Here is a 24,222-nt window from a genome sequence, read left to right on the forward strand (position 1 = left end):
TAAGAAAATATACGGCAACGATTATTATATAGAAACGTTGATATTTTTACTTTTGCTGTTCAGCACGATAAAGTACATTTGTTCCAATCTTGTAAGAAGGCATCTCTTGCTTTTGCTTGACTGTCCAAGTTCAGAGACACATACACTGGGAGCTTGTGATTTTCTTATGTGGCGCGCAGATCCACTTCCAGTTGTGGATGCATGTTGGTCATTGTTTGAAAAGAGTGGTTGTCCAACATCCACTCTGCTGAGGTTGTCGTTTTCCTTGATAGTGAGTCTGCTATTATGTTGAGAGACCCTGTGAGTCGAGTTGAATTGCAGACAAATACCACTCCCCTGCTTGTGCCATCTGAAGGATGGCTAGCATTATCATATTGCAAGGAGGTGAACGTGGTCCCAACCTCTTGATGCATGATACTGCAGTCACATTGTCTACAACCAACAAAATGTCTCTCTCTTCTGGAGGTTTGAGTTTTTTGAGAGAGAAAAAGACAGCCATCAGCTCCAGGAAATTGATATAACAATTCCTCCGAGTAGCTGACCACCTCTCTGCCACCTGACGATCCTCCCAATGTCCTCCCAACCTGTCAACAAGGCATCTGTGTGTATTGTCACTCGTACAGATGGAGGAGTCAGGGTGACCTGTTTCGCCAGAGATTCCTTCCAGGTCCAAGGCTGAAGTATCTCCTCAACTTTTTTAATCTTTTGATGAGGTCAGTCTCCCATATTTTTTCTTGCATGCGATAGTCAGAATTTGTTCACATTTTTTAGTTGCAATCTGAGTATTGGATCTATTACTGATGCGAACTGCAGCTGGCCCATCGTACGTTCTAATTGCCGTCTGGAAACTCTGGGCTGTGCAAAGATTGTCTTGAAGTCTTGCCTTAGTCTGTTTTGGGTACTGAAGGGGAGAGACAACAGGCCGTGAAGAGTATCCCAACACAGTTCCAGCCAACGAAAGCGTCTGCTGGGCGTGAGGCAAGATTTTTTCCAATTTATTTTGACTGTAGTCTGTTGACCACTGCTCTTAGGTTTATCAAGCACTCTTTTCTTGGGGGGCCCCAGATCAACCAGTTGTCTAGGTAGGCTATTAGTTGTATTCCTTCTTGTCTGAGTTCTCGAACAACTACCGTTGCTAATTTTGTAAAAAAAATTCTTGGGGAAATGTTTAGCCAAGAGGGCATGACTTTGAACCTGTACGTATCTTTCCCTATCTGGAACCCTAGGAAGGGGCAGAAGGGAATGGCGATAGGGACATGCCAGTATGCATCTTTCAGATCTACAGAAACTGTCCAAGTCCCTTTTGGAATGACTGAATGTTACTGGGCAATGGTAGTCATCTGAAAATTTTGGCAAACAATGTGCTTGTTCAATGTTGACAGGTCGAGTATCACTCTTTGTTCGGAGGAGTCCTTTTTGGGGACACTGATGATATGCTTGGGGGCGAATTTACGCATAATTGTCTATGGCTCCCTTTAACCAGGCCTTCTGCACGTAATCTTCCAGAGAGGGGTCTGGTTTTTGGAGGAACCCCTTTAGAGGCAGGGAAGGGATAAGACCATTTCCACCCCAGCCTGTTTGAAAATAATGCTGTGTCCCCAAGGGGAAGACTTCCATTGCCTGTGGTGTCGTTGAAGTTGATCCCCAACCATACAATTCCTATTGGTATCTGCCTCTTCCTCTGCCTTTGCCCTTGATGGGCATTCCAGGTGTTGCTTTTCCTTTTCCCCTATAAGAGGATCTCTGGACTTTGTGAAAAGGATTTCCTTGCTGTTGTTGTTGTCCCCCCTTTGTAGGGAGTTGTCCCTTCTGACCACCTACCTGTCTTTGAGGAAAACTCTTCGGGTGACTGAAGGCTTATAGGATTTTTGATGATAGCGAGCCTTTTTGGGTTGGGTAAAGGGAAGCTTCATATTTTTTGTTTCCTGAATTCCCTTTTTCCCAGAAGAGCATACACTGTACAATTCTGTTGGCAGGCTTGCTTGTCAAGTTTAGCCACAACAGACTCCTCAAACAGGTCCTTACAGAAGGGGTTAGAATGTAATAATGAAGTTACATTGGGAAGTGACTTGTTGGAGCAATCCAATGTTTCCATTCACACTTTTATGCGCCACTCTAGAAAGTCACAGAGTGCTTCCCATAGGGTTCTCATATGACTTTGGCTACAACAACAAAAATTGTTCTGGAATCTTCTGGAAGCCTTTGGTGGCAACTTCCAATAAGGTGGTAGAGGTTATAATACTAAGGAGGTGGATCCTAGCATGAAATTCTGCCGAGGCTGTCCCCCCCCAACCCCGAGATTCTTCTCATTGGGGTACCAAATTGCTGCATGGCTATATCTAAAGGGAGCTTTTTCCTTTCAAAAGGGAGCTGTAGCATTGCCCATTCCTTGGGGGAATTTTCTGAAACTGGGATGACCATGGCAAATGGCTTTAATTCTGCCACTCTCATTTTTTAGTCACTATTAAATTCTGAAAATCTGCCTTTAACATGATTAATAATTTTGGAAGTGAGGGGGACAGAAAGCTTGGACTACTTGGTGAGCAACTTGGGTCTTATTCAAAATGAAAGTGATATCCATTTTTCATTGACATGGTAAAGGGTGTCTTCTATAGCTTTTAATGCACAGGCAAGAGAACCATTTCTTTTAGCGATTTCCCCATGTCTGGTGAAGGTGGTACCAAGCACCATTCTGTATCAGGGAATGCTGCCCTGTTTCTAAATTCTACATGTACAACTTCGATCATAGTTTTCCTCTCATTAATTAGATACTTACCAAAGGGAGAGAAAATGCACATTGAGGCGTCTCACAAAGAATTCATCAGGGGTGAGTATTGGAGCCCCTGTTAAGTTTTGATCTGAAGTTTTGTATTCTGAACTAGCAATTTTGTTGTTTCCAGTCAGAATTCTAACATTAGACCTTGCTTGGGCAGCATTTGTATCCACTCTCATTTTTCAGTTACAGGACATAGTACTTTTACACTACGGGGTGTACATGACTGATTTAATTACCTTTTCGGAATCAAGCATCATGTCCCTCATATATTGCCGTTCTGTGGCAAGGACATCTTTGACATTACAGTAAACCCCGGTGTATTTGCGGAGGATGCATACCAAAACCCCCCGCAAACAGTTAAAATCTACAAATAGTTTACACCCCTATCTAAAAATGCTTATAACTGCCTATCTTGAAAGTTCATGTAACACATGTATACCTTAAACTTGTATTAATCTTTGAAATGATACTATTAACCCTTAAACGCCGAGCCTCTATTTACAAAAACGTCTCCCGTATGCCGGCAGCGTTCGGGAGTTAGCGCCGAAGCGGAAAAAAAGTTTTTTTCAAAAAGTCACATCACGCTTAGTTTTTAAGATTAAGAGTTCATTTTTGGCTCCTTTTTTTGTCATTGCGTGAAGTTTAGTATGCAACCATCAGAAATGAAAAAAAATATCATTATCATATATAAATATTAAAATATATGACAGCACAAAAAAAATTTTCATATAATTTTATACAAATCGCGCTGTGAGCAAAACGGTTAAAGCTAACGGATTATTTTTTTTTTCTTTGTATTGTACACTAAATTGCAATGATTTTAGTATATAACAAATTGTAAAACAATCAAAGCAACACAGAGAAAATATTATCACAATATGATGCATGAATCCGTAACGCGGACGTAAAAAAAATGGTTTTTTCAAAAATTCACCATAAATCGAAATATTGTGCTAGAGACTTCCCGTTTGTTGAAAAATGAAGCTAATTGATTGAATATTACTAGACTGAAAGTGTTTTAGCTTACAATTGCAGTTTTCGACCATTTCGGTCGAGTTAAAGTTGACCGAAGTCGAATTTTTTCTATTTATCGAAATTTATATGAAAATATTTCAAAACTGATAAAAGCTACAACCATGAGTTATTTTCTGTTGTATTCCACATGAAATTGCGCACATTTTCATATATAAAAGTTTATGTAACGACTAATATAAAACGGTGCAAACAGTACGACAACGTGTGAAAGAATTTCTGAGATGTTCGGCCGAGTTACAGCGGGCGTAAGGAAAATGTTTTTCAAAAATTCACCATAAAACGAAATATTGTGCTAGAGACTTCCAATTTATTGCAAAATAAAGGTAAATGATTTAATATTACTAGAATGTGAGAGTTTTACCTTACAATTGCGTTTTTCGACCATTTCGGTAGAGTTAAAGTTGACCGAAGGTTGAAATTTTGGCAGTTATCGTGATTTATGTGAAAATATTTCAAAAGTGATAAAAGCTACAACCATGAATTATTTTCTGTTGTATTCTACATGAAACTGCGCACATTTTCATATATAAAAGTTTATGTAACGACTAATGTAAAACGATGCAAACATTACGACAACATGATGAAAGAATTTCTGAGATGTTCGGCCGAGTTACCGCGCGCAGACGTAAGGAAAGTTTTTTTTTTTTCAGCAATTCACCATAAATCGAAATATTGTGCTAGAGACTTCGTTTGCTGCAAAATGAAGGTACATGATTGAATATTACTAGAATGTAAGAGTTTTAGCTTATAATTGCGCTTTATTACCATTTTGGTCGAGTTAAAGTTGACCGAAGGTTGAAATTTTGGCAGTTATCGTGATTTATATGAAAATATTTCAAAACTGATAAAAGCTACAAACATGAGTTATTTTCTGTTGTATTCTACATGAAATTGCGCACATTTCCATATATAAAACTTTATGTAACAACTAATATAAAATGGTGCAAACATTACGACAACGTGACGAAAGAATTTCTGGCGCGGACGTAAGGAAAAAGTTTTTTTCAAAAATTCATCATAAATCGAAATATTGTGCTAGAGACTTCCGATTGGTTGCAAAATGAAGGTAAATGATTGAATATTACTAGAATGTAAGCATTTTAGCTTGCAATTGCGTTTTTTACCATTTCGGTCGAGTCAAAGTTGACTGAAGGTTGAAAATTTGGCAATTATCGAGATTTATATGAAAATATTTCCAAACTGATAAAAGCTACAACCATGGGTTGTATTTTGTTGTGTTTTACACGAAATTGCGCACATTTTCATATATAAAACTTTACGTGCAAAAATTACGACAAAATGACGAAAGAATTTCTGAAATTTTCGGCGAGTTACAGCGGACGTAAGGAAAAAGTTTTTCAAAAAATTCACCATAAATCGAAATATTGTGCTAAAGACTTCCAATTTGTTGCAAAATGAAGGTAAATGATTGAATATTACTAGAATGTAAGAGTTTTAGCTTACAATTGCGTTTTTCGAACATTTCGGTCAAGTCAAATTTGACCGAAGGTTGAAATTTTTTGTAGTCGACTTACGGTACGTCCACTTGGCACCCAACAGACAATTTTAGTCGACGTATGATACGTCCAGTAGGCGTTTAAGGGTTAATATTTCAAAGTCATCTTAAACATTTTACCCTTAAAAATATATACGTGCATACTTCTAACCCTTCCAGCCAATACCAGAGAGAGAGAGAGAGAGAGAGAAAGAGAGAAGAATTTTTCAGTACCCTTTGTGGCTATTTTATTTGACCACCAAGTGGGACATTTTGTACCCTTCACGGTCAGTATGTCAAGCTAAATTGAATCAGGTTGCACACTCCCCTCGCTCCAAGCTTCAGAAAAGACCAAGAATCAATATGTTTTCTTTTAAAATTTTACATAATTTACTATAGAAATGCTAAATGTTGTAATTATATCATGGAAAATATACAAAAATTAATAACAAAGTAACATCACGTTTATCATAAAACTACAATATAGGAAACAAACATATATGTTATAAATGCATAAAAAATCTATATCAGTGAGAGAGAGAGAGAGAGAGAGAGAGAGAGAGAGAGAGAGAGAGAGAGAGAGAGAGAGAGAGAGAGAGAGAGAGAGAGACTCACTCATCATCCAGGTGCTAACCCTTTTTTTTACGATGACAGTTACACCTTCATCCCTCCCCCTAAGTCAGATAGAGAAAATGATCAGGGATTGAACTAAAATCTTACTAATTCATTATATTTTCTTTAATGAACTGATATTTTGCTGTGTTTACATTAATATTAATATTTGAAACGTAGTAAACCATTTATTTATCATACAAAACATATTACATAATAAAAATTCTCTCATCTCAGTAAGAGAGAGAGAGAGAGAGAGAGAGAGAGAGAGAGAGAGAGAGAGAGAGAGAGAGAGAGAGAGAGAGAGAGAGAGAGAATTATTATTTTATTATTTAATGTTATTAATTAATCTTATTAAACTTGATATTAATGTTTGAAAATTAGTACTGTAAATCATTATTTTATCATGAATTGTATATGTACACACAGTACAGTATCTAGACACAATACTAGTATGAAAATACAGAATATTGGTCTATGAAAAAATCCACGAATAGGTGAGTTTTCCCTCGAATTGTGAGAACGCGAATTGGGGGGTTTACCATACTCATAATTTCCTTCCGGAATTAATCAAATGCTGCAAACTGTGTACTGTATCCCTTTTGGGGGAGCTTGCTCAATCTGACTGAGCTTCAACAACTGAACTGTAACTGCCTGTTAACCAAGGGGCAGAAGTCCTGGGTAAGTAACCATATCCCTCCAAAAATGTAGCAATTTCAGTTGGAGTTAGGTGGACCCTAGTACAGGCAGTCCCTGGGTTACAACGGGCTCGGCTTATGATGTTCTGAGCTTACAATACTCTTCAAATATATTCACCAAAAAATTATTTCCCAGGTTACAAAGTATGTTCCAGGGTTACAACGCTGATGACACCAATCTGTCGGAAGAAATATGGCTCCAAATGGGCAGAATAGTCAAAATTTTAAGTTTTTTTTATGATATAAATATGGCTCCAAATGGGCAGAATAGTAAAAATTTTGAGTTTTTTTTATGATAAACTCAATAAAAATGCAGGTTACATCATTTTTAAGAACCCCCAAGGATGAAAAGAAAGTTTTCTTATGATTTTCAACAATTTCTGGCTTATGATTCACCATCAGAACGGAACCCCTGTCGTAAACCGGGGACTGCCTGTATCCCTTTTGGGGAAAAGATCCTCTTCACCATCAATAGCTGCTTGAAAGATAGAATTCCTTCTGGAAGGTTTCTCCCATGGCTAGCTTAAATTTGTGTCTCTGATCCTTCTTGGTTCAGCAGGGCCATTTCAGTGGCAATGTCCACTTCATGTTTATTAGTAAGAATGTCACCCCCCATGTAAAGATTCATCTCCTTTCTCTGCAGGGTTAACCTGGGAGGTACTGGAGACATGTTACTAGGTTTTGGCCCAAACACAGATCTTGTTCTCAGGAAAGGGTTAAATATCTGCTGCCAGAGTTCTGCCGGAAAGATATAATCTCCCCCTTTCTCACCTCTACTGAACCCTGAGACCCACTGAGACAAAACGAGCTATTTCGTCTTTAAAACTTGCTGCCTGGAACATACTACAAATTTTGCACATATCTGGCGACCAAGCAAATTTTCCTTGTATTTTACAAGGACTATGCTCATGGCAGGTGGTATGGGCCGTACCCACGGGCAAAAAGTGAACCAACCAATTTGCTACTGAACACTTGAGCTGAGGGTCCTGCACAATGGTGCCCCTGTAGTGATATAAAACAAGTTGTTATTAGAAGGTAATTTAGTATCAAATGTTTTTAATGAGGGGCACTTCTGTAGTTCCTCATATAGTTTCCATATTACGGTTGACTTGATTAACCAGTGTGTAGTTGTATTACATTTTATTAAACATCTATGTTAACTTAAACCTTCTAAGGTTTAGGTTAGTTATGACACCCGTATATGGCTGTATTACAGTACTTATACACTGTTAGTCCTTTTGCAATGGCTATGTGAAATTTCAATTCTATTGTCATGCCATTCAGACTAACTGATATGAACTAATTGTTTAACTAACCCAAGCTACTGTTTTACATGGGTTAGGTTAATGCTTCTACTATAATCTACGTTAAGCTAAGAATAGAGGATTTCTTAGAGGGCTCTCGCTTAACCTATTCTAAGCCACTGCCTATTCGAAGCTTTATTTAAAACTTAAGGATATAAACTATATAGAAAAGAACCCTCTTATAATCTAGTTTTCTGTTTTATGTGGTCAAGCCTACCCTTTTATCTGATATTCAGCCACCACTGTTTTAGGTTACTAGTAGGATATTCCCTTAAAAAGGGGTTCCTACTTAATCTGGTTATGCTACTGCCTATTCTAGGTTTATATCACCTTAAGGATACAGGCTACATAAGACCCTACTAGTATGTTGCCTTAGCGATAGGCTACCGAGTTTTAAAAACTAGGTTATTTTTATTGAGCCTAGGATATTGTTTATATATAATCCTTGGCTTGCTTATTTGTTCTAAACTACTGCTTAGACCAATAATAGGATATTTCCTTAAACATTCTTTCTTAGCTTGGTATGGGGTATTGCCTAATCCAGATTATTTTAGATCACTCTTAAATGTATAGACTATATGAAAACAGAAACTTGCTAATATGTAAACTTATGGTTACGATACTATTTTTGTCTAGCCCAGGTTGTTGTTTACATCCAATCCTAGGCTATTTGGTCTACTATATAAAACAGTAACTAACGTGTAACCTTATAGCTAGGCTATCACTTACTCTAATCTAGGCTACTGCCTAATCCAGATTATTTAATTCACACTTAAGGGTATGGGTTACATAATATACAATTACCTTAGTATGTAGTCTTAAAGCTAGGCTACCATCTCATCCAGCACAGATTATTATTTCATCTAGTCCCAGGTTACATGGTCCAGGCTAACGATTTAGTCCAATAATCAGATGTTTTGTAAAACCTTATCACTTAACTTAATATAAGGTACTAACTAGTAGTGGATTATTTAGACCATGCTTAAATGTACAGGCTTATATAAAACATCCACTATTAATCTAGTCTAAATTATTCTCACTTACTGCCTAGATTATTGTAAACATCGTATAATCCGAAAGAATTTTCTATATCAATAATAAGCTGTGAAACATTTCTTTTAATTAAAACATTTAGTTAGAATGACAAATTCTTTAAGACAACTTGCGCTTTACGAAACTAGCAATCAACGATGAGTAAGTACTGACCAATGTATTGGCAAGAAACGCTGGGTTCCGGCTTTCGCACACAAATCAATTATCAATTCCAGAAGTTTAAAACTAAAACCTTAACTGGAACTCAATATAAGAACTTATCTTGCTATTTTAGATGTTTCCATGATCCTCGTTAATGAAATTGGAGAAAAAATCAAATTTTTTCAAAGCACACGTAATAAACCTCACTGTGTTGACCAACAAAGAGCAATGATTCTCGGTCTCTAAGCGGGTCTGTTGTTGACAATATGGCGGACTGAGCATGCACATTAATCACTTCTTCTTCTAAGCAGGTTTGGTGATGGAAGAGCCTGGGTATACAGCCTTGCTGTAAAGATTTGGGAAAGTGCCCTCTTGTCTTTGAGTCCATTACATACTCCATCACGTGTTACAGTGTTTATCACTACGACATAATACCTGGCTGTGAGACCAGCTAATAGAGAATTCTTTGACATTAGTTTGGTCACCATGGAGCTCTGGTAGACCTTGGAAGGGTAACTTCTTGAGGACAAAACAAGCACTATGCTATCAAAATATAAAATTAATATTTTAGACATTTAACTGCCATTTTCTTCTTCAGCCTTTGGGTCTACATTAAGTCTGTGAAAGGCTTTTTACATCATTACCCAGGTCATATAGTTCAAAATTAAGACAGTATAGTGGAGCTAATACTCACCAATACCCAAGTAAGTACCAGGATGTTCCATCAGTAGGATTCAGTTGACAAGCTCTCTGCAAATGAAATTTAGGAATTAAACAGCATTCACAAGTGTTAGTGGAAAAAATCCTTACCCATGTTTATGCTTCTGATACAGTGGCATTGAAACATTCAGTGAACAAGACTTTGTAATAATGCCATTTTTTCCCTATTCTTGCTCTCTTAAATACTCTATGCACAATGATGTCTAGGAAATTTACACTTAACACTGTATTCTAAAAATAACTACATTTTGTTAATTTCTCACATTCCATAATTTACATATGAATTAACCTGGAGGGCAGTTAGTAATTATAAATGGAAAAATTCATGTACACTACCATCATGACTAATTAAAGAAGATAAGACTGAGCTTTTCACAGTGAGGGCATACAAAAACAAGCATTCCTTTCTTCAGCATGAGGGACAAAGCTGGGTGGCAACGGTGAGGAAATATGATATAAGACTCTGGTTTGTATACATCTGCCTTTTATGTATGAGATTCATTCTTTAGGTGGGAGGTCAACTCTATCAATGGCCTAGAAGTTGAAATCCTCCCAGAAATGTCACAACCCTAGTCATATATGCGAGTAAGGGGAGTAATGACCCCCACAACATCATACTTGGTTTGTCACTGGGATGCCAGAGCTAGGGCCCTGAACCTGAGTGAGTGTCTAGAGCAATGGTGCACAACCGGCGGCCCGCGGGCCGCATGCGGCCCCCAGTGAAGCACATGGCGGCCCTCGAAGTTATCATAGAAAACACAATATATCACTCTTTGTACAGTAAAAGAAAATAATAAATATAAACATATTACTCCGTCTTATGATATAATTACAAATAGTAAAATGTACTATATAACACACACACACACATACATATGTATGTATGTATGTATGTATGTATGTATATGCATATATAAACATATATATATATATAATATATATATATATATATATATATATATATATATATATATATATATATATATATATATATATATATATATATATATATATATATATATATATATATATATATATATATATATATATATATATATATAATGTACATACATACATACATACATATAAATATATATATATATATATATATATATGTATGTATTATTCTTTGTGTTTACTTGTTATTGTTGAATTATTTTGTTATCTATAATCAGTTCATTCACTAAATTCATAATTTCATCACCATCCTCGAACATTTAAAGCAGTCGAGACAAGAGGTGAACGCGTATGGCTTGTAGACAGCCATACGCGTTCACCTCGTGTAGACCGTTGTCTAGACGGAGTAACCTCGTTGTTGTGAAGGGAAGGTAACCACCTGAAGTTATATCTAAATTAATATTTATCATAATTTTGAATACTATTCTCTTTTTAAACAGATGCGAAACCTGTTTTTGTTTTTCTTGTTTTTTTTTTTATTGTATTTTACATTCATAATTATGGTTTCCTAATACATCTAAATTCCAGTTTAAAAGTTTGTAAAATGATTATTTGGCAACCTTCCAAGTTAGCCAATTTGTCTGAGCTCCGATAGTTTCTTTGCAGTCTAAAATAGGAGATATTGCTACAAGGCCAGGCATTTATCATTGTAGTGTTTTCAGATTAATTTTGCTTAGCTACTATGGCTTCTGGTACTTCTGTGGACAAAAACTCAAGTCGAAAAAGAAAGCTTGAAGATGAACATAGAAAATTTCAAGAAATATGGACAGATAAATATTTCTTTGTGGAAAACAGTGAAAAAAAATCATTTGCTTGATATGCCAGAATAGTGTGGCCGTTTGTAAGGAATACAATTTGCAAAGGCATTATCTGACAAAGCACAAGCCTTATGAAAAATTTGTTGGTGAACTAAGAAAGCAGAAAATTAAATCACTAATGCAAGGTTTTCATGTGCAGAAAAATATGTTTATTCAGAAAAATAAAGAGGCACAGGACGTAACAGAAGTGAGTTATGAAATTGCAAACCTGATTGCTAAACATTCCAAGGCATTTTCAGAGGGGGATTTCATTAAAAAGTGTATTCTACTTGCTGCTCAAAAACTTTCTCCAGATGTTTTGAAAAAGTTTGAGAATATCAGTTTGAATCGTATGACAGTGCAACGTCGTATTGTTGATTTGTCGGGTGATATAATAGACCAGTTGAAGGAGAAAAGTAAACAATTTGTGTACTTCTCCTAGCCACTGATGAATCTACTGATGTTACATCTACGGCTCAGCTACTTGTATTTGTACGTGGTGTGACAGAGGACTTTTCTATTCATGAGGAACTCGTAGGGCTCAGTTCATTGAAGGGGCAGACAACTGGTAGTGATTTACTTAATGGACTTTTAGAACAAATTTCAGTAATTGAGTTAGATTTGGACAAGTTAGTAGGAATATCAACTGATGGGGCTCCTGCAATGATAGGCAAGCAGGATGGATTGGTGCAGCTATTGATTAAACACCTTGGAGAGCGAAAATATGAACTGAAACAATTTCATTGCATAATACATCAACAAAATTTGTGTGGAAAGAACTGGACTTTGATCATGTAATGAAAGTTGTAGTTTCTACAGTCAATTTTATCAAGTCACGCTCAGCTTTGCATCACCGGCAATTCAAGCAATTTCTTGATGAAATTGAAGCAGAATATGGCGATTTAGTGTTTTTCACTCAAGTAAGGTGGTTAAGCAGGGGAAATACGCTGAAAAGATTTATCAGTCTTCTGGATGAAATTGAGATATTTCTTAATGAAAAGAATAAGATGGTACCAGAACTTACAAATGCTGACTGGCTTTGTGATTTGTCATTTCTTGTAGATCTCACAAGTCATTTAAATAACTTGAATCATAAACTTCCAGGGAATAACCAACTTATTTCTCAGCTAGCCAATTATGTGACAGCTTTCGAACAAAAACTAAAATTGTTTCAGTTACAGATAGTTAAAGGAGAGTTAGGACACTTCCCAAATTACAAACTTATGTGTGAGAAACACAAAGTATGCAATAGACATGAATATTATGCAGCAAAATTAGGAAAACTTTTGGAGGCCTTTGAGAGCCGATTTGAGGACCTAAAGAAAGAAGTCAATGATTTGACGTTGTTCAGCAACCCCTTTTCTGTATCTCCTGATGAAGTAGAATTGAAGCACAAATCGAACTGATTGATCTTCAGAATAATGACAGCCTTCGTACCAAGTATAATGAAGGGGACTTGCTCAACTTTTATAATTGCTTGGCCAAAGATCAGTTTCCTTATTTGAGAAACAAAGATGCTATTTATGAAAGCTTATTTGGCTCTACCTACATATGTGAACAAACATTTAGTCTGCTCAACCAGACCAAGTCAAATATTCGTAGCAGGCTAAGTAATCAAAATCTGCATTCTGTTTTAAGACTGGCAACCACAAATTTCCATCCTAACATAAAAAAAACTTGTACATGAATCTCAGTGTCAAAAATCTCATTAAAACAAAACAGGTGAGCAACTGTGTTTTTTTTATCTTTAAACATTCTACAAACTATTTATCATTTCATGTAAAATCTAGTCTAGTGGCCCTCGACTAGATATATGTTTGATGATGTGGCCCGAGTAGCTCAAAAGGTTGTGCACCCCTGGTCTAGAGCCTTGCTCAAGTAACAAAATCTTCAGAGAACCATACGTTACCCCTGTACTGGCCCACAAGTAGGAAGGCAGCTATATCTGGCTGATATGACAGATGGGTTCAGAATGATAGCTATACCACTGTTGGCACCAATGCTGAAAGAAACAGCACAAGGAGTCTTATTCTATCTGTAGAAGCTCTACGACTAGTTGCCTTATCAAGCAGCCACCTGTATGCACATCTGGTCCTGTATATACTCTGGCTAAGCTGCTGCTCCACAGAGGAGATGAAGGGAGAACAGAGAGAAGCCAACAACTACCATTCAACCACAGATTTACACTCTCCTAGTGCTTCATTTAACATAATTTTCTATAAGGAGCTATGTGATTACACAGCCTGTTGAGCATCCACTGTAGATCCCAGAGGGGAACGCGTTGGCTAACCCGTGGGTGACTTCCCTCAGTTGTCTGAAATCATGAATTCTTGCCCAAACTGTTCTCAAGTCTTCTTGCTGGTAGTGTAATGAGCTGTTTGATACATTACAAAGCCAGAAGAAAATGGTGTTCCTAGACACCCACTTCCTATGGTTTTAATGGCACTAGCAAGAGCTGAAACTGGCCTAAGAAGTTGGGTTCTACTCATGTAGCACTTCCAGCTCACACTGGGAATAAAATCCTCTCAACCCTCTCAACCAGACCACTGGTAAGTTCCCAGAGAAAGGAAACAAAAACTCTTGTATCTCTCATCAAAAGTGACAAGTGCTAGGTTTCTACACAAACCCAGGAATTAATGAGCATGATTCGAACCCCCGAGTACTGGATGAGAATGCCATGTTACTTGCCATGTCCACAATCTGCTAAACAGAAGCTCTGACCAGGGAGAGACCCCATCTGCGTCAAGGATGGTCCAATTCCCCTCGCTGGGCAATAGAGCCATAGGTAAATTTTCTAGGAGCATGTCAAGAGCCTGCAGAATGGGAAACCACTTGGTATGAAATCCACAAGGAGCTACCTGGTTATCTGATCCCCAGAGTAATCAACATTGTAGATCACTCAAAAGGACAGAATGAGTAGAGAAAAATGGTGCTGGAAGCCATCTACCAAGACTGCCCAGGGATCTGGAGCTACAGAGCAAAACACTATGAGCTCCAATAGCCCTCTTCCTGCTACGGAGTAAGGACTTCTCATTCCTACTACCTACCCTAGGTCTGCCAAAACAGTCTTCATTCCCATAAGGTACTTAGCTAACAGCTCAACAGCACAGTATGCCATCTACTTGTGCATCTGTTTCAACAACGGACAAAGGTGAAGGGAACCAGTCCCCCAAACCCACAAACGGTTGTTGCTCATCAAAACTACAGTGACCTATCAAACAATTATGGAATGCTGGTATGGCTAGCAGAGGTGCTTGCTTTCTAAAGTGTTGGTGCATAGATGAAGTAGAGTTTCCTGTCTTCCAGCAACCACGCAAGATCCTCTCTGATCTCCCCCCCACTCACAATATGAGCTGGAGGCGGGGATAGCTTTGAGCCATTCATTGCCACTTCAGCAGGAGTTCTCTGTTCTGAGGATGCTAGAACGAACCAGTCATCTAGGTAACAAAGCAAGCGTATATCTTGCAAATGGGTCCAAGCTAAAACCAAGGTGTACACCACTGTGAACACTTATAAGGCCATTGTCAGCCTCAAGCAAAGAGCTTTAACAGGTACACAGTCTTGTTGCGGTTTAGGCACTAGTACTTCCTCGGTCCTTCCTCTTACGGTAGGAAAGTGCACCAGCCTGCTCTGGTGCCCACTTATGGGACTGTGACACATAATCAGTACCAATGGTACAGGACAATGTACCAAGGGTCAGGGATAACTATATAGGAAAGTGGGTTTCCAACCATGGTCATCCAAACTTTGGAGCTCCCTATGTTTGGTGGACACTGAACAATAAAAGGTGCCCACTCACGGGACTGTGACACATAATCAGTACCAATGGTACAGGGCAATGCACCAAGGGTCAGGGATAACTATACAGGAAAGTGGGTCCCCAACCATGATCATCCAAACCTTGGAGCGCCCTGTGTTTGGTGGAGATTGAACAATAAGAGGTCATGGAGAATGGGAATGTGCTCTAAAGCAACTCTGGAGCCACTGAGGAGCCATGGACAGCCTGGGGAGCTGCAGAGTCATGTGCAAGTAGATTGTCAGGTAACTGTGAGCACCACAGAGATGTGTTACTTATGAACATTTGTAAACATGGTCTGAGGACTAACACACCAAGAAAGAGAGTAGCACTGGCACAAACAAGTGTGTTTAGGTGAACACAGGTGGAAGCAGCAGCAGTAGTTCCCTTATCCAAGAGAGAATGGGTTGGCATAGGACAATGAGCATGCTTGGTGAGACCTAGTGGATGGAACACCTGCTGTCCAAACACTCACGGCTCCCAGATGTTGGGGAAGGGTGCTCACTCGATATTCTACGGCACTTATGTTAAGCCTTCTTAGACTGCTACTTCCTACAGGAGGAAGATAAAGGAGAAGACTACGAGGCAGCGGAGGAGCAAGGAACGAGGAATATGTTTGTGAATCCCTCCCAATTCTACAAGACCTCCCATGAAAGGACTAATTTAAACTTTTCTTCTTCTTCCTTCTCAAGGTAGAAAGAGTAGGAGGAGGCAAGGAGGAAGAGAAGGAAGAAACTGATGAAGATGAGGAGGAAGATGATACATGTTTCACCTGACTTTTGTCAATTACGAGTAGCAGCTTTGGAACAGTACTGTATAGCTTATGCCTGATACTGCAGGGGTATCTCGTAATGCAACACAATTTACTAAAGGAGGCTCAACAGCACTGAGTTCCTTAAAAGAAACAGTAGCAAAAGACAGGTCACCCAGAATACTGAGGGATGGCAATGTCTGTCAATACTCCAGCAAAGCCCATGACAAAGCAATGGCAGGCCATGGCAAACCACAAACATGAACCGCTGTTTTACCTGGAGAGAGCTCAGTACACACAGCATGAGCTGGTCACACTGTTAGAGAGCATGAGCTGGTCACACTGTTAGAGAGCATGAGCTGGTCACCTACCCTCGCATAAGTAACCCCTCTGTGAACCAGAGGAGAACAAGCAGAAGGTAAGGAGAGGGGGCAGTCTGGGAGGAAAGAACTGAAACAGTTGTCAGAGGCAAAGTAATCCCCTTCCTCCAACGCTGCCGAACCTCCCCACAGTAAAAGAGACCAGCCAGCACACTGCTCACAGGACCTACCATTGCAGAACTACATGCTGTTTACATTAACACCAAGGCCATAATGCAGAAAAAACCCACTTACATCCTTCACACCTTTCATACTTCACTTTTCTTGTTCAGTTAATTATTAAAGAAATATCACACACACGTCACACACAACGAAAATTAGATGACAGATGTTTCAACCTGATAGTCAGTCAGAATGCAACAATATGTGTAAACTTGACTGTGGCTGAAAATAAAGTTCTTGATGATGGTGGGTGATGGGGGGTTACCCCTACCCACCAACCTACCATCAGTTAGTCTAACCACTTTGTTACCTAGTTCCAATGACTGATCTTAGCTTGCACTGGGGAATACTCCTGTATTAAAGGCAATGGTTTGTGTTCTTGCAAGGACAAATGATATACAGTGGACCCCCTGATCATTCGAGGTTAAGCATTCGCAGATTCAGTTATTCGCAGATTTTACTGTGGAAAGTATTTTTCAATAAATTGCGGAAAATTCGGTAATTTGCACATTTTTCGTTGAGAAATATTCACTAATTACTTGCTGTATTTTCATGTTATTTTGTGACTAAATACATTTTTATGATAAAAAATGATTTACTAATTTTCAAATAGTAATATTAATGTAAACACAGAAAAATATCAATAAAATGTATTTTTTCAATGCATATTAAATATTTAGGCACTGTACAGTACCGGTGAATTCCTAGTGTTTCCCCTATGGACTGTAAACAAAAAATGGAATTCCTAGTGTTTCCCAATGGACTGTAAAAAGAAAATGGGACAGCTTCAATATTGTGCGAGAGAAAAGGGGTTACTTTAGTTTTCACACTAAGCTGTAAGCCACATATTTTTAAGGGTAATGTTGTAAGATGACTTTGAAATGATATTAACGTGTTTTAGGATGATAGCTTAAGGTATATTTGGTGTTTTAACTATTAAAATAGGCAGTGAACTATTAAAACAGCATTAAGCATTTTTAGAGGGGGTCTTTGGTGTTTCAAGTATTTTAAATGCAAAGTTATAACCGTTTTTAGAGGCGGGGTTCTGATATGTTGCGGATTTTCGGTATTCATGGGAGGTCAACTGTATAAGGCATCTCTTTATGATGTAGTAAAAAAGTCGTCTGAGCAAGGCTTATTAAAAAATTAATATTCGGTGACTACCACACAACTATAATAACCACTTACAGTAAATTAAATTATTGCTAAGAAGTACTAAATGTGAAACACATGCAGCACATACAGAATTAAGATGGTTATTCAAGATTGAATAGTTTATTGAAAAATAAGTCTCTAATTTTTGACAAGTAACTGATGAGGATCTGTATACAAGAAGGACCTACATTTCATAAAAAACGTGTACTACAATTGTTGTAACACAGTACAGTATATACATTAGATATATTTCTTTGCTAATATCCATACCTCCATGTGATGTTTCACATTAAATGACTGCGAAATTCTTGCTTTTGTTCCTTCATAGCCATACACATAGTCTATTAATATTGACATCCACTTGTGTACAGCAAAGTTGTTCTCATTAATGGAAAGGGCCTCCTCTGCATAGTCAAGAGCTTCTCTGTAAAGCACTTTCTTTTCAGCATCTGTAGCAGCAGCTTTTGCCTTTTCATATGTGGCTCTTGCAAGTCTCCATAGTATTTCATCACTTTTCAAGCTCTGCAGACATACAGCAGTTACCATTAACATTAATAATTTGCAAAGTTACCATTAACCTTAATAATTTGCAAGTTTAAAAAATTCCAATGAAATATACTAACTGTAAACAAAAGAATTAAACTGCAACATGTATAATTAAGGAGATAAAGGGTGCTTAACCTTGCATGAGACAGATTTTCTTTTCTTGTTCTTTTAAAAATTATAATATTGTAATTTCTGATGGAAATTTCATATGGAAGCTATGTTGAAACCTATAAGATTTTATAAGTGAGAGCTTAAGAGAAAAATCATACTATGGAAAAAAAGAAACAATTAGCAAATATTACTTAAATGGTTAAACAACTAGTTCCATTTGCTTAACTGTATTTGCTCAAAAACAGTTATACACAGATTACTTATGGTGGAAAAAAAATTTCTCTTAACAATAATTAATGCTACTTATCTGAATGGTAAAACCAAATAAATACTGTACCCCAATAGCCTCAAAAAATAAAAATTTTCTCTAACAAGCATTTTGTGTCACAAGAAACCATAAATAAAGTACATAAATAAATCTGCACTCTTTACAAAAACTGTGTATCATGAGAAAACATAACTACAGTATTTGCAACTCACTCAGCCCACTTAGGAGACCACAGCCCTAGTTCTACCTTCTTTACTATCCATTAGATGTTAAAAAAATTTCCCCTACCATAACTTGTCAAACCTTGCATCTACAATGTACAGATATTTATAAAAAAAAACTTAAAATTTATACATAAAAATAAACTATAATTATCACAAGAAATCAGTAATTGTTTCAGTAATTATCACAAGACATCAGTAATCATTCCAAACAGAACACATCAAATCAAACCTTTGAAGAAATTAGAAGATTGTATATGTCCTCAAATTTGTTCAAGCCATATAATTTGTCAGCTTCTGCAATAAGTTCCTCCACAGAAGACTCTTCTGCAATAACAGCTTGTGAATAAACTCCATATGCTGCAACTAATCCACCAGCCAAGTAACCTACATAATTCTGAAATAAAGAACACATTTATGTAATGAATTCATTTTTAATGTATACTATAGTGTAAATACAGCACATACCGTATAATGTTTCCCACACTTCTACTGCTATCAAGCTCAAACAAAAGTCAGCCTTTGGGGAATGGCAATTAGGTACTCTGTTTTCTGAAATATATGGCACATTTTCTAGAGATCATGAAAACTCCAATGTGCATTATATAATTAAGGTCAATACCAAATTTAACCTATGAGCTTCAAGCAAACAGTGTTATTTTGAAGAGGTGGTGCCATTAAACTTAACTCTATTCACCTCACCTTCATTACTAGTAACCATATCACTTAAAAGTTATTAGTAACTAAAAATACCTATAAACATCTATAGTAACAATATAAGCCCATAGGCTTTTATTCAAAAATAATATGGCTTTAACCATGAACAAGAAATCCCACCCCCAGATTTAAACAAAAACTACAGCAGTGGTTACTTATATACCAAGTAAGATCCTATGTGGATTAGGAGAAATCAAATAAAATGTGAAGTACAGATAAGAAATGCACAGATAATTATTGCATAAATTGCATTTTGTAAAATAGCATTTAAATACAGTAACTGAATATTTCAAAGATCTTTAAATACTATTTCTACATAAAGAAGACAATATAAGAGCCATATTTATCTTATTTAAGAACTCAGATGTTCATTTGCTATTCCCAAGATATAAAAACAAAATCAGAATGAGCTACAATAAAATAATTATCTGTTTAATTCACATTTACGGTATTAAAAATACACACATGGTTCATTACCTTTAATGAATTTGAAATCCCTGTGAAATATGATATAAAATAAAATCAATTAGGTTTTTTCTCAGAATGAAAACTTTTTATTAATTGTCTACTAAACACTGCCTTGCCTTAGCAACAGTTCTTCATTTTGTATTCAAGTTTACTGCTCATCTGAGTGTTCCCTATTGTTACAGAGTATATAAAGATTAAAGATATACATTCTTCAAAATTCAGAATAAACTGTAGACACAGCACAACTATGTCTGTTTTGTGCATGTGGTTTCATCTTCCTCCTTTGTTCTACCCTACTGTTCCCTCAGTCTCCCATGTTATACCAGAAACCCCATACAAATTCCCAAAACCCTGCCATGAATCTAACAATTATGGGAAAGGAAAATATTTTGAACTGGGGTCCTTGGGTGGTAAAAAAAAAAAAAAACAAAAAATACAAATATCAATGAAAACATTAACAAACTATGTTCAAAACTCTAGAGAAATAGCTTACAAAATATATGGCTGACTTGTGTAGTCAATAAAAACTACAAACAATAAAAATAGAAAAAAATCATGATGAAAAGCTGGAAATGTAGCAAAGGTAGTTACAGGAACAGCCTACATCCTAACCTAACTACTACAGCACCACATCCTGCAAGAGGAACTTTGCCCCTACTGGACACCTCATTAACCTTGCCTTAAATCATTCCATTGTTGCGTACATCCTAACCTAATAACTTTCTTGAGTAACCTGACTTTAAAACTACAGGAGTCACGGATGCCACTGAATTAAGTCATTCCAATATGTTCTGAATAAATGCAAATGAATAAGATAATATTCAAAAAGACCCCAGAAATATGAATCATCCATCAAAAACCAAGGAATTCAAAGCTAAATATTATTTAAAACTTTAATATCTTAAAAAATCTAAAAATTTACTTCTTCAAAACTAGGTCCTAAAGTTTTCTGGTGAGTAACCACCATTAGTATTCCTTCATTTAGAAAAAATCTCTCATTCATCAACTAAACTCCTGATGTTCAGTTATAAATGTGTAGCAGTCCAAGGCACCATACAATCCTTACAAGTGCTGATGGCCTCCACGGAAATGTGAAACTTGATATTTTTTCACAAGCTCATTCTAAAGCTACCAACTAAAGTTTCAGGAAGTTATTTCTATTGGTGGCACAGACTGTTTCCTCAACTATCAAGTCTGCTTCTACATTTTTTACTAAAGCATACCAAACTGACCAGGAACCCAGCAAACCTTCACATTTCAGCCTCTACTTTTAGTACTTGACCGACAGATTCTTCCTGAATGCAATGGACAGACCGATGCATCTGGCCTCAAAAGATCTGGCCTGAAACGTACTGATGTCCACAAGAAAGTTGTAGGGTACACCCGTTAGATCATCTCACTAGTCAGGGAAATGACCATTTGGACACCATTTCTTGGCTAACTCGAAACTAACAAACAAGTCGTTGGCATTGGGCTGAAAGTCTAGTCTTTAAGTAGGCAACATAGACATCATACTGTCATTGGAACCACAGGAGCATAGAAGTGGAATGATCACTCTCACTTATCACCTTCGAAACATGTAGAATGGCAAAAAGCGTAAGCCTTCAGATGTAAATGGATACCAAAGATGTCTTGCTTTGTTCAAGGGTGTGAGAAGACAGAGCAGTACAGTGCCAACTTCAGTAAGTGGAGAAAAGGACTATGATCAAGCTTCTTCACAGGTTAAATGAATTTCTGGAAGTCAAGGGGCCAAGATCAACTGTCCTTATCTCCTGACTTTTAGCGAATGAATTGCTCGTAATTACATCCGTCCTGCCTGGCCACTGTACTGAATGTTCTACTGTCTACTCGTGTACCTGCACTGCAAAATCATTGCTATCACACCGAGGAGTGTCTATCTTTGGATCTTAAGACTCTTGAAAGTTCAAAACGAACTGTGCTCAAGTTCCAAGAAAGGAAGTGTAAGAGCCTGCCGCCCTGGTCAATGTTTCAATGAATGAAAAATCTCTGGAGGAGGATGGCGTAACCATGGCACTACCTTGGTTCCGTTGCTATCAAAGGAGTGCCTATTCCAATCCTGAGATTCATGAAATTGTCTTAAGATCCATACAACATTCTCTCCCTCTCAGGTTGTGGATCAACTGGAAATTGCAGCAGCAGCACAAGCTACTGCTTACGCCTCTCACATCTTCCACTCCTCACAAGGGGAGTGTATCATACACTGTTGATCTTCTGACAAATCAGGCAGAACAACAGGAGGGTGTACGCACAAGACTTGAATCATGGGTCTCGAGTGAGACATCTGGCTTACTGATATACCATATTTATGAGAACCTTCTGGTAAAATATGGTTTTATCCACCTTATTTCCTACTAAACCACTACACTGTTCTTACTTTGTGAATGCCATGTTTCACTGATTTAGTTTTGTTAGCATACTGTAGGCTGAGAATATGGGCAGGTTAGCTATTACACACTGAGCATAGCACTATTCTGCTACTGACACTGCAGATATCTATAGCCCCCTCAGACCTATCAGTGCAAATAAAAGGGATGTTACTGCAGTACCATAAATATTTGAATACTGAATAGTACCTTTAAATATAGTGTGTTATGGATATATCCTTACATTAATCTCTCTCAAAATCAGACCATTGTTTCCAGAAGTACATTGTTTGGAAGCTCCAAAAGACTAGCCAAGATTTTATAAGTGAATCTCAAGCTTGAAAGCCTCTCTCCATAAAATGTTTCATGAACAGGATCACCTACCTAGGCTACATGTCAACCTTGGAAAAATAGCAATCTCTGACATCCAAAGGTATGGGATACAATAGAGTACATTCATAGGTAAATTTAGCTTCAGATGTGACAGTTCCAATGTTCAGGCATCTGGGTCAGGGATCTCCAAAAACTTTAAATTTTTACCCTTGGGAGTCAATCCACAGTAGGTTGGTGAATTCCTGAGGGAAAAAAAGAGGGCCATCTGAATTTTTTGGATTATAAGCTGATGTTTGTAAAGAAATAATGGTAAATAAAATACAATTCCTCACACATTTTTTATTTGTATTATAAGTAATAAGCCTTTATCATTTTATTTAAAGTCTTATTAACTGAAACAATACAAAGCAACAGCAAAAATGATAATTTATCATTAGTTGGAATTTTACTACAATGGATCATTGTAACATTTTAACATGGATGAGCTGCCTTGTACCATATTTACTCATGTACAGCACTGTATATTATCCCAGTACAGTATTTCAAATATCAATACTCAGTAAATGTATTATTCATAGCCAGGACTGCAGTCTTTCAATATTTAAAAATATTTTAGTAGGTCCTAACTTCATTTTAAATCAGAGTTCTCACAGCACATGGCTCAGCATCCTAACCCTATAACTTACTGTTCAACACCACCAAATGAATCTTATCAAGAAACAATAATGCACAAACAGAACAACAGAATTACTATGCTTTAATGAAGAATTATTGCTGACAAATTTTGTCCATGACAGGGAACTGAATGAAGGATCAAGGATTCCATGAGGGATCAATGGTCTATATCCTGGGTTAGGTTAGATTTCCCATTTGAGGTTCCAAAAGTACCATAACCTTTCTATTCTGTACCTTTTTGACTATCACACCTGGCTAAAAAAACTAGCTTTTATTGTCCTCTCCTCAAATAACTTGGTTTCTTCCTTGGGACCTCCTACATTTTTATGGAGGATTAGTAAGGCAGATACACAAATATTATTTGGGCCAACAAAATCAAGTCAGCATTCCACATACCACAAGACAAGAGCTGCAGTCATTCAAGCTTGTACTTGAGGTCATGAAAAAGATATTAAAGTAACAAATAATGACAAAACTTCCTCTAAATGTATTTGTAGCATCACAGTATTCTCCTACAGAGTACATAATTCTTGGTGGCCTAAGTCATGTTATCTTAGACTATGAAGGGAAAATAACATTTGGCAAAGCCAATGTTGTCACTTATAAAAATAGACTAGGCTAAAACATGATCATGACATATTTTAGCCTGTTATGATTAGAGACCAAG

General features: G+C 37.1%; 1 protein-coding gene across 3 annotated transcripts in view; it reads right to left on the minus strand.

The window, feature by feature from the left end:
* The window catches only part of LOC136838812 (regulator of microtubule dynamics protein 1-like), a 94,789-nt gene that overhangs the window by 29,110 nt on the left and 41,457 nt on the right, over positions 1–24,222 (minus strand). For all 3 annotated transcript variants that reach the window (XM_067104424.1, XM_067104425.1, XM_067104423.1), the window contains exons 2-4: positions 19,211–19,375; positions 18,103–18,354; positions 9,809–9,864 (exon numbers count right to left, since the gene is read on the minus strand). In XM_067104424.1, the coding sequence (XP_066960525.1) occupies positions 9,809–9,864; positions 18,103–18,354; positions 19,211–19,375 (473 nt within the window). The remainder of the gene's footprint in view (positions 1–9,808; positions 9,865–18,102; positions 18,355–19,210; positions 19,376–24,222) is intronic.

This window comes from Macrobrachium rosenbergii, chromosome 5, assembly GCF_040412425.1.
Source record: "Macrobrachium rosenbergii isolate ZJJX-2024 chromosome 5, ASM4041242v1, whole genome shotgun sequence".
In the NCBI taxonomy this organism is placed as follows: domain Eukaryota; kingdom Metazoa; phylum Arthropoda; class Malacostraca; order Decapoda; family Palaemonidae; genus Macrobrachium; species Macrobrachium rosenbergii.